This window comes from Dendrobates tinctorius, unplaced genomic scaffold (genome assembly GCF_039654945.1).
Source record: "Dendrobates tinctorius isolate UK_male_01 unplaced genomic scaffold, ASM3965494v1 ptg000019l, whole genome shotgun sequence".
NCBI classification, from domain to species: domain Eukaryota; kingdom Metazoa; phylum Chordata; class Amphibia; order Anura; family Dendrobatidae; genus Dendrobates; species Dendrobates tinctorius.
This window is the reverse complement of record NW_027361687.1, coordinates 62,196,849-62,209,165: the sequence shown is the minus strand read 5'-3', so window position 1 is coordinate 62,209,165 and position 12,317 is coordinate 62,196,849. Positions and strand designations below refer to the sequence as shown.

The 12,317-nt window shown below is 43.3% G+C and overlaps 1 protein-coding gene across 1 annotated transcript in view; it reads left to right on the top strand.

Moving 5' to 3' along the window:
• Window positions 1-12,317, top strand: part of CA14 (carbonic anhydrase 14) — a 55,326-nt gene that overhangs the window by 10,223 nt on the left and 32,786 nt on the right. Inside the window, exons 3-4 of the mRNA XM_073567116.1 lie at window positions 842-1,021; window positions 6,924-7,066. Of these exons, the coding sequence (XP_073423217.1) occupies window positions 842-1,021; window positions 6,924-7,066 (323 nt within the window). The remainder of the gene's footprint in view (window positions 1-841; window positions 1,022-6,923; window positions 7,067-12,317) is intronic.

The following is a 12,317-nucleotide window of genomic DNA, read 5'->3' as shown; positions in this document are numbered from 1 at the left end:
TCACTGGCCCAAAATATCCTGCCCTGAAATACTCTGTGCTGCTGAGGAATCTTCCCTATCACCCTCCACTCATCCCCATTGTGTAAATTCAGTATCATTTAGTCAAAGCTGGAACTTTGTGCCTCAGTCTTGGACTAATAATGGGTGATCATACAACACAGCCGCCTCCGCCCCTGTGCGGGTCACGTGGCCCGTTTGGTCGGAAGCCCTAATTTTCCTGTTCCCTTTTCGCTTCATTTGTTTCTCTGATTTCTGTGCACCCGCATGATTCCCCTAATTATATGGGGCCAAAGTGCGCTCATCACACCCCCTGATCCTATATTCTGTGCACAGAGGAACACCACCTGCCACACACACATTGGGCAGCGACACTGGAACCCAGACCCCCATGAATCTATAGTATCCACTATAGGAAGGTGGGTTCACGGCCCATTTTAGGCAGCTGATATATATACTATATATACTTACTAGTAGTATTTAGGAAGGATTATGGCTTCATCTCTGGGCCTGACTCAGCGAATGTTACCTGTGCCCGGGCTTCTGGTCGTGGCGGCCATAGAGGGGGCAGACAAAAATAGATGGCTATATATTACAGGACTGACATCGATATATCATTGTGACCAATGGGGGCAGCTTATAAAAAAACGGCTCCAAACAAAGGGGGAAGGCGTTAATAGGTATCAACATTCCCAAAGCAGCTTTCTAATTGGGCCCAAAAGGGGGCCAACGCCATACTAATGCTATACATGTAGAATGGGAGGTGTAATAAGGGGGCACATACTTTTGTCCATATGGTATATGACTGAAAAATTGGATTCCTCTTCTCAATTTCCTCTACCAGGTGACCACGGGCAGGATCACTGGGCCGAGTCTTATCCGGACTGTGATGGGATGGCCCAGTCCCCCATCAATATTAAGACTGCAGATGTGTCCTATGATGGCACCTTACCGCCCATACGTCCAGAGGGATACAGCTCTCCGGGTGGTGCTCCATTCACCCTCAGTAACAACGGGCACACAGGTAACTGGGACATCACATGGGTTCTTTATATGGCACTATTAAGTGGGCAGTATATGGCGGTATTATATGGGCACTGTTTGGCAGTGTTACATGGGCATTGTATGGTGGCACTGTATAACAGTATTACAAAGGCAGTGTATGGCAGTATTATATCGCACCATATGCCGCTATTATATGGGCACTGTATGGTGGTATTACATAGACATTGTATGGCAGTATTATATAGGCAGTGTATGACAGTATTATATGAACAACATATGGCGCTATTATATGGGCACTATATGGAGCTATTATGTGGGAAGTATATGGCTGCAATAAATGAGCACTTTATGGCAGTAATATATGAGCAGTGTGTGGCGGTATTATATGGTTACTGTATGACAGTATTACATGGGTGGTATATGGCAATATTATTTGGGCAGTGTATGGCATTATTATGGGGTCAGTGTATAATGGTATTGGGCACTATATAGTAGTATTATTTCAGTGCATTGTGGTATATTGGCAGTGTATGGTAGTAGAAGAGCAGTGTGTGGCGGCATTACATGCACACTGTATGGTGGTATTATATGGGCACTGAATGATATTAATAAATGGGCAATGTATAGTTGTATTTGGTCAGTGTATAGCGGGGTACTATGGGGTCAGTGTATAATAGTATTATGTGGGTAATATATAGCAATATTACTTTTTCATTGTATGGTTGTATTATTGACACTGTATGGTAGTATTATAAGAGCAGTGTAGGAGCGGTATTACATGCACACTGTATGGTGGCATTATGTGGGTACTATATTGTGGTATTATGTAGGCACTATATCCATTGGTGGCTTTATTTAATGTGCTTTGATAAGTGTTGCATAATATCACATAATCCTCAGGGCAGAGTGAAGAATCTGGTGGTTTTGAGGTCTTTTCCATTAATTTAGATTGATATTTATTTTTCCACTACTGAATTGAAAGATATTTTACCGATATGAAGATGCTTCGTCATCCCCCAGGCTCACATCCAGCTTTGTAATGGATTCTTTTTCTTCTGCACTGTCATAGAAAATGGAATTTAGATTAAACTAGCTGAAGAGCCCGGTATTGCCCGGGCATAGTAACTAACTGTGGTTAGTTATAACAAATTATAATGATTATCCTCATCCCATAGTCTCGTGCCCATATACCCATCACACATCCTCCATCCCATAGTCCCGTGCCCATATACCCATCACACATCCTCCATCCCATAGTCCCGTGCCCATATACCCATCACACATATCCGCCATTCCATAGTCCAGTGCCCATATACCCATCACACATCCTCCATCCCATAGTCCTGTGCCCATATGCCCATCACACATCCTCCATCCCATAGTCCCGTGCCCATATACCCATCACACATATCCGCCATTTCATAGTCCCGTGCTCATATACCCATCTTACATATCCGCCATCCCATAGTCCCGTGGCCATATACCCATCATACATATCCTCCATCCCACAGTCCAGTGCCCATATACCCATCACACATCCTCCATCCCATAGTCCCATGCCCATATACCCATCATACATCCTTCATCCCATAGTCTAGTGCCCATTTACCCATAACAAATCCTCCAATCCATAGTCCCATGCCCATATACCCATCATACACATCCTCCATCCCATAGTCCTGTGCCCATATTCCAGTCATACATATCCTCCATCCCATAGTCCCATGTCCATATACCCCATCATACATATCCACGATCCCATAGGCCCATGCCCATATACCCATCACACATATCCTCCATCCCATAGTCCTGTGCCCATATACCCATCACACATCCTCCATCCCATAGTCCAGTGTCCATATACCCGTCATACATATGCTCCATCCCATAGTCCAGTGCCCATATACCCATCACACATCCTCCATCCCATAGTCCCGTGCCCATATTCCCATCACACATCCTCCATCCCATAGTCCAGTGTCCATATACCCGTCATACATATCCTCCATCCCATAGTCCAGTGTCCATATACCCATCACACATCCTCCATCCCATAGTCTAGTGCCCATTTACCCATAACAAATCCTCCAATCCATAGTCCCATGCCCATATACCCATCATACACATCCTCCATCCCATAGTCCTGTGCCCATATTCCAGTCATACATATCCGCCATCACATAGTCCCGTGCCCATATACCCCATCATACATATCCTCCATCCCATAGTCCAGTGCCCATATACCCATCACACATCCTCCATCCCATAATCCTGTGCCCATATACCCATTATGACATCATCGTGACCATGGCAACCATTATGACATAACCGTCACCATTGCAACTTATTATGACATCATCATCACCATGGCAACCATTATGACATAACTGTTACCATTGCAACCTATTATGACATCAGCGTCGCCATGGCAACCATTATGACATCTAATGAGGGGCGGGGCTTAATACACATACACTTGTTTTTATATATATAGAGAGAGAGAGAGAGAGAGAGATTATTATCTATCAGTGTTGCTTAGAATTAGAAAAACATGGCAGCTCTCTTTTCCATATACTGCCCCACATCTATCAGTTGGTCTTGTGTGGTATTGCAGCCCAGCTAGGGTGACGTGAAGGGGACTGAGCTACAATACCACACACAATCCTACGCAGAGATGGTGAGGTTTTAGAAGAAAAAAAATCCATATTTTGAACCCCTCACGATCTACGTGGTATATGTTGGTTACAGGTTGGGTCTGTGTGTAAGCAGCAGGCTTATGAGCTGACCCCCACTATCCATGGTGGGTGCTGGCTGTGTTACACTGCCAGCACCTGCCTCTACCAGCAATGGCCGGAGCGAGCACTGATCACTGCTGTTTAACCAAACAGCAACAGCATCTTGTCTCAAAGATTAAGCTATGCACGTGTAAGTACACACGGACGGTACAGTGAAACTGCGAATGGCTCATTAAATCGGTTTGGTCAATTAGATGTCAATCGCTGACAGTAACATTTTAAATGATTGCTAAGTGGTGGGGTACCCAATTGGCCCCCAAAGATGCAGTGGTAGGGTGCTGCGGATGTTTCACCATGCCATTCTGGAGCCTTCACTGCCATCTGGGTCCTCCTATGAAGCACAGCCACAAATGACACAAAACTTCATTTACAATATGGCAGAGACTGGGGACTCCTCAATTAAAGCTCATGCCTGGAGAAGCTCCTTGGCTACATTTAGCTAATGGGTTACATCTGTTCATGGGTATTTTTGTCAAAAGTTGTAAGGCGACCATTATGGACCTGTATATACAAAACCAGGTGGTCACCAGCTGAAGAGATTATCTATTCCCAGGGACACAACTATGCGCCACTTTGGGGGGGGGTTCATTTGAGGAACTTCCATGGGAAACACATCAAGTCCTTCAAGGGGTTGTCTCATGAGGCAGACATGAATCTATAGTAGGCCTTTGAATATAATGGCTTCTTCTCAGCTGTGAAGAATGTTTCACCTGATAAGCATAGCTTCCTTTGTTAAAGAGAAGTCCTACTATGTGGGGGCTAACCCCTAGCAAAGATTACAATGGACAACAAACAACTCCATTTTATTAGCCACTAAGATGATAAGCAGCTATTGTCACTATTGTCATTTATTATCTGTATACTAATTAGCCATTCTTATGTTTTGGCTTGGTTGACTGGAGACAATGGAGTCATTTACACACTGTCCAGGAGGTCACCATCCTCACAAAACAATTTAGGCCTCATTTTTCACCACTGCCTAATAGCTAAATTCTGCGTTAAGCCCCCGTTACACATAGCGATATCGCTGTAACGTCACTGGTTTTGTGACGCAGCAGCGATATTGCTAGCGATATAGCTACATGTGATACTTGCCTCCGACCGGCTCCCCCGCTGCTCATCGCTGATTGCGCGAGAACGTCCTGGACCATTTCTCGTCGGGCGCTTCCTGCTGGGCTTCCTGTGGCGCCGACGAGTGACGCGGGAGGACGCCAGGATCACCGCGTCTGACAGGTAAGTAACGACCCCCGACCGCTGCTATGTCGCTGGTGAGATCTCCCTGTGTGGCAGCTCATTAGCGACCACTTAGCGATGCACCAGCGATCCATATCGTTGTCGGGATCACTGGTGGATCGCTAAGTGTAACGGTACCCTTACCCATAGCAACCAATCAGAGCACAACTTTTAGTTTTCCACAGCAGTATGAAAAATGAAAGCAGGGCTGTGATTGGATGCTACAGGCAACAGTCTTACTGAGTGGGAATCTTGCATCCTATAGTGACTCCATTAATACATTTACAGTGTCATGTGCCAAATTATTGAGCCTGTTCCCTCAAACATTTAACCCTTCCTTGCTGTGCATGCAGCAGGCTCAGCTCTTATGTCCTGCTATGTATGATGTATGGCAGATGTCAACAAGGGGTAAAAGATACAGCGCCACCCCTTAGCCACGGGCTGTGTCTGGTATTGCATCTCATCCCTATTCCATTTAATTGTGAGAAACCAGGCAGAGCCGATATACAAAATGACATGGTCACTGGTAGCAAAGCAGGGTATTTCCATTATGGTTTATGGAAATGGAGTGGTTGTATTCCCGCTTATTCTCCAAGCAGAAGATGAGCCAAAGAATGGGTTCCATCTACCGGGTCACATTCCTATTAGTCGGCACAAGATTGCTACAAACAGCCTTAAAAGGGTTATTCCCATCTTCATGAATGGATTATGTTGGACAGTGCTTGTAAACACAAGCATGTTTGCAATTTACTGCTTATTAAAATTTTCAGCTGTTTTTGAGATATTAACACTTTTTTGTTTACAGTTTGTTGCCTTGGAGACCAACCACCGCAGATAGACAGCACAACATACGTAGTGCTTCCAAGATACATAGTGCTTACAAGCTCTCTTCTATTGAGCTTGTAAGCAATGTTGTGAAGCTGGCCTGGATCACTGGAGAGCGCAGTTACTTAATCCCGGCTAGCTTCAGTGCAGTGCTTACAAGATAGACAGCAGCGGTGGTCGGTCTCCTAGGCAATGAGTTGGAAAGAAAAGAAGAGAATTTGTAGCTCAAGAACGGTTGCAAATTTTAAGAAGCAGTGAATTGCAAAAGTGATAGTTTTTATAAGCGCTATCTAACTATAATCCATATACACAGATGACAATAACCCTTTAAAGTGGAAAATACCGATTTTATGCTTATTGTTTCTTTGTTCTCTGGTATAGCCAGTGCTATATTCAGGTCATGTCTATTTAGGCAGACAGGCGCTGATAGATGACTGTGTCAGGTGTACGGGGTCTGGATGAGTGCATGCGTCCCACCCCATGCCCACTGCGTTACTGACGGGATCGAGTGATAGAAGTTCGCGGTACTACCATCCAAAATATTTGAGGATGAGACGGGCTGGTGACATATATTTTGTTGGTAAATCTTGGCACAGAGCTATGAAGACAAAAAGCTCGGCTGGCCCAGATCCTGGAGGAATTGGGGATAAGAGGCTCTGTCAGGAGAAGCGACTAGGGACAATTGTCACTTTGTAAAGGATAGAATAGAGTGTGGCCGGGGAGCTGGAAGTGCGGGCGATAAAAAGGGACATTCAATGACGGTGTAAAGGGTGAGAAGAAGACTTTTGTACAGGAAGAGTTGGTTGGGAACAGATACAGGGCTGGATTTAAAGCCGAATTGTAGGAAAAAAAACAAACAGTAATCTGTTCTTAAACATACGTCCCTGGAGCCCACCGGGGTCCTTCGGGGTCCTCCACAGTGTGGAGATGCCAGTGATGAGACGAGTCATTATAAAGCTGTCCATAAATTTACACAGGTCGTTCCCATAGAAAATAAATTGTGGGAAAGTCTTGTTAAAATAACAATAGAAGACTAATAATTAACCACCTTGTTCTTATTTACACCAGTAAAGCTTTCTCTACCGCCATCAATGCAACTCAGCGGACTGCCAAACAATTATACCGCTGTCCAGCTTCACCTGCACTGGGGGAACACATCTAACCCCGAAGGGTCCGAACACCAACTAGATGGAAAAATGTCACTCGCGGAGGTAAGGTTCAATACTGCCCCCTGTGGACACTAATTACAATAATCCTGTACTCTGGATTTAATACTGCCTCCTCCATGTACAAGAATATAACTATTATAATGCTGCCCCCATGTGCAGAATATAACTAGCATAAGGCTGGAGTCACACTAGCGAGGAATACGGACGAGTGATATGCGAGAAAAAATCGCATAGCACTCGGGCCACTGTTAACCCCTTTCCTACATTGGACGTAATATTCCGTCCATGTGACCTGGGACCTAATTCTCATGGACGGAATATTACATCACACGCAATCAGCGACGCTCACGAGGGGAGCGCCGCTGATCGCAGTCGGGTGTCAGCTGATAATCACAGCTGACACCCGACACTATATGTCAGGGGTGTTCACGGACCACCCCGGCACATTAACCCATGGCACACTGCGATCAAACATGATCGCAGTGTACCGGGGGGGCATAGGAGAGAAACGTGCAGGGAGGGGGCTCCCTCCGTGCATCCCTGCGACCCCCGGAGCAACGCGATGTGCTGGGTCGCTCCGAGAGTCCTCCTCCCTGCAGGCCCCCGGATCCAATATGGCCGCGGGGGCCTTCGGGGTCCTGCAGCGAGGCGACTTCCTCGCTGCCTGCTGAAAGCAGGCATGAGGAAGCCTGCAGCAGCGCCTGTCAGATCGCTGATCTGACACAGCGCTGTTCTAAGTGTCAGATCTGCGATCTGACACAAGATAGTGATGTCCCCACCAGGTCAATATAATAATGTAAAAAAAAAAAAAACACTTGCAAAAATAATTTAAAAAAAATCCTAAAATAAATAAAAAAATATATATTCCCTAATAAATTCTTTTTTTCTAAATAAGAAAAAAAAAACAATAAAAGTACACATATTTAGTATCGCCGCGTCCATAACGACCTGCCCTACAAAACTGTCCCACTAGTTAACCCCTTTAGTGAACCCCTTAAAAAAAAAACAAAAAAACAAAGCAAAAAACAATTCTTTATCCTCATACCGCCAAACAAAAAGTGCAATAACGCGCGATCAAAAAGACGTATATAAATAACCATGGTACCGCTGAAAACGTCATCTTGTCCCGCAAAAAACGAGCTGCCACACAGCATCATTAGTGAAAAAATAAAAAAGTTATAGCTCGCAGAATAAAGCGATGCAAAAATAATTATTTTTTATATAAAATAGTTTTCATTGCATAAAAGCGCCAAAACATAAAAAAAGACATAAATGAGGTATCACTGTAATTGTACTGACCCAAAGAATAAAACCGCCTTATCAATTTTACCGCACGCGGAACAGTGTAAACGCAACCCCCCCAAAAGAAATTCTTGAAATGCTTGTTTTTGTTTATTCTGCATCACAAAAATCGGAATAAAAAGCGATCAAAAAATGTCACGTGCCCGAAAATAATACCAATAAAAACGTCAACTCGTCCCGCAAAAAATAAGACCTCACATGACTCGGTGGGTCAAAATACGGAAAAATTATAGCTCTCAATATGTGGTGATGCAAAAACTATTTTTACAATAAAAAGCGTCTTTTAGCGTGTGACAGCTGCCAAACATAAAAACCGCCATAAATAGTAAATCAAACCCCCCCGTTATCACCCCCTTAGTTAGGGAAAAATAATAAAATAAAAAAAAATATTTATTTCCATTTTCCCATTAGGGTTAGGGCTAGGGTTAGGGCTGAGATTAGGATTAGGGGTGTGTTGGGGTTAGGGTTGGAGTTAGAATTGGGGGGGTTTCCACTGTTTGGGCACATCAGGGGCTCTCCAAACGCAGCATGGCGTCTGATCTCAACTCCAGCCAAAAAAGTCAAATGGAGCTGCTTCCCTTTCGAGCTCTGCCATGAGCCCAAATAGTGGTTTACCCCCACATATGGGGTATCAGCGTACTCAGGACAAATTGTACAATAACTTGGTGTCCTGTTTCTCTTGGGAAAATAAAAATTGGGGGTGAAAAGATAATTTTTGTGGAAAAAAATATGATTTTTTAATTGTACATTATAAACTTCTGTGAAGCCCTTGGGGGTTCAAAGTTCTCACCACATATCCAGATAAGCTCCTTGGGGGGTCTAGTTTCCAAAATGGGGTCACTTGTGGGGAGTTTCCACTGTTTAGGCACATCAGGGGCTCTCGAAATGTGACATGGCGCCCGATCTCAATTCTAGCCAATTTTGCGTCAAACGGCGCTAGTTCCCTTCGAAGCTCTGCCATGCGCCGTAACAGTGGTTCCACCCTCACATATCAGGTATCAGCGTACTCAGAACAAATTACACAATAACTTTTGCAGTCCAATATCTCCTGTTACCCTTGGTAAAATAAAAAAATTGGACCTGAAGTAATTGTTTTTGTGAAAAAGTTAAATATTCATTTTTCTTAAACATTCAAAAAATTCCTGTGAAGCACCTGAAGGGTTAATAAACTTCTTGAATGTGGTTTTGAGCACCTTGAGGGGTGCAGTTTTTAGAATGGTGTCACTTTTGGGTATTTTCTATCATATAGACCTCTCAAAGTGACTTTAAATGTGATGTGGTCCCTAAAAATACAATGGTGTTGTAAAATGAGAAATCGCTGGTCAACTTTTAACCCTTATAACTTCCTAACAAAAAAATTTTGGTTCCAAAATTGTGCTGATGTAAAGTAAACATGTGGGAAATGTTACTTATTAAGTTTTTTGTGTGCCGTATCTCTGTGATTTAAGGGCATAAAAATTAAAAGCTGGAAAATTGCGAAATTTTCAAAATTTTTGTCAAATTTCCATTTTTTTCACAAATAAACGCAAGTTATATGAATGAAATTTTACCACTAACATGAAGTACAATATGTCACGAGAAAACAGTGTCAGAATCACCAGGATCCATGGAAGCGTTCCAGAGTTATTACCTCATAAAGGGACAGTGGTCAGAATTGTAAAAATTGGCCCGGGGATTGACATGCAAACCACCGTCGGGGGTAAAAGGGTTAATCTATGGGGCCAGCTCCCATCACCGTTTCTTTTTCTTGGCCGTATTATACGTGCGAGTGAAATTGCAGCATGCTGCGATTTGCAACGTATATCGGCCGAGACTCGCCATTGAAAGCCTATGGGTGCGAGAAAAAATTGCACAGCATTCGTACCATGCAAGTTTTGTCTGATTTTTACACACCAGTGTCCTTTGAAAATCCAACAATTCATGTACCGCATACAGTAAAATCACACTGACAGGATACAAAACACTAGATATATACACATAGAATATACAGTTGTGGCCAAAAGTATTGACACCCCTGCAATTCTGTCAGATAATACTCAGTTTCTTCCTGAAAATGATTGCAAACACAAATTCTTTGGTATTATTATCTTCATTTAATTTGTCTTAAATGAAAAAACACAAAAGAGAATGAAGCAAAAAGCAAATCATTGATCATTTCACACAAAACTCCAAAAATGGGCCAGACAAAAGTATTGGCACCCTCCGCCTAATACTTAGTTGCACAACCTTTAGCCAAAATAACTGCGACCAACCGCTTCCGGTAACCATCAATGAGTTTCTTACAATGCTCTGCTGGAATTTTAGACCATTCTTCTTTGGCAAACTGCTCCAGGTCCCTGATATTTGAAGGGTGCCTTCTCCAAACTGCCATTTTTAGATCTCTCCACAGGTGTTCTATGGGATTCAGGTCTGGACTCATTGCTGGCCACCTTAGAAATTTCCAGTGCTTTCTCTCAAACCATTTTCTAGTGCTTTTTGAAGTGTGTTTTGGGTCATTGTCCTGCTGGAAGATCCATGACCTCTAAGGGTGACCCAGCTTTCTCACACTGGGCTCTACATTATGCTGCAAAATTTGTTGGTAGTCTTCAGACTTCATAATGCCATGCACACGGTCAAGCAGTCCAGTGCCAGAGGCAGCAAAGCAACCCCAAAACATCAGGGAACCTCCGCCTTGTTTGACTGTAGGGACCATGGTCTTTTCTTTGAATGCCTCTTTTTTTCTCCTGTAAACTCTATGTTGATGCCTTTGCCCCAAAAGCTTTACTTTTGTCTCATCTGATCAGAGAACATTCTTCCAAAACTTTTTAGGCTTTTTCAGGTAAGTTTTGGCAAACTCTAGCCTGACTTTTTTATGTCTCGGGGTAAAAAGTGGGGTCTTCCTGGGTCTCCTACCATACAGTCCCTTTTCATTCAGACGCTGACGGATAGTATGGGTTGACACTGCTGTACCCTCGGACTGCAGGGCAGCTTGAACTTGTTTGGATGTTAGTCGAGGTTCTTTATCCAACATCCGCACAATCTTGCGTTGAAATCTCTTGTCAATTTTTCTTTTCCGTCCACATCTAGGGAGGTTAGCCACAGTGCCATGGGCTTTAAACTTCTTGATGACACTGCGCACGGTAGACACAGGAACATTCTGGTCTTTGGAGATGGACTTGTAGCCTTGAGATTGCTCATGCTTCCTCGCAATTTGGTTTCTCAAGTCCTCAGACAGTTCTTTGGTCTTCTTTCTTTTCTCCATGCTCAATGTGGTACACACAAGGACACAGGACAGAGGTTGAGTCAACTTTAATCCATGTCAACTGGCTGCAAGTGTGATTTAGTAATTGCCAACACCTGTTAGGTGCCACAGGTAAGTTACAGGTGCTGTTAATTACACAAATTAGAGAAGCATCACATGATTTTTTGAACAGTGCCAATAGTTTTGTCCACCCTCTTTTTTATGTTTGGTGTGGAATTATATCCAATTTGGCTTTAGGACAATTCTTTTTGTGTTTTTTCATTTAAGACAAATTAAATGAAGATAATAATACCAAAGAATTTGTGTTTGCAATCATTTTCAGGAAGAAACTGAGTATTATCTGACAGAATTGCAGGGGTGTCAATACTTTTGGCCACAACTGTATATATAAATATATATAGATGTCAGTGACACACACACATCCAGAAAATCACCTCGTCTGATTTGGCAAGATTTATTTTTCAAATTATGGTGGAAAATAAGTATTTGGTCACCTAAAAACATGCAAGATTTCTGGCTCTCACAGACCTGTAGCTTCTTCTTTAAGAGGCTCCTCTGTCCTCCACTCATTACCTGTAGTAATGGCAGCTGTTTGAACTTGATATCAGTATAAAAGACACCTGTCCACAACCTCAAACAGTCACACTCCAAACTCCACTATGGTGAAGACCAATGAGCTGTCGAAGGACACCAGAAACAAAACTGTAGCCCTGTACCTGGCTGGGACGACTGAATCTGCAATAGGCAAGC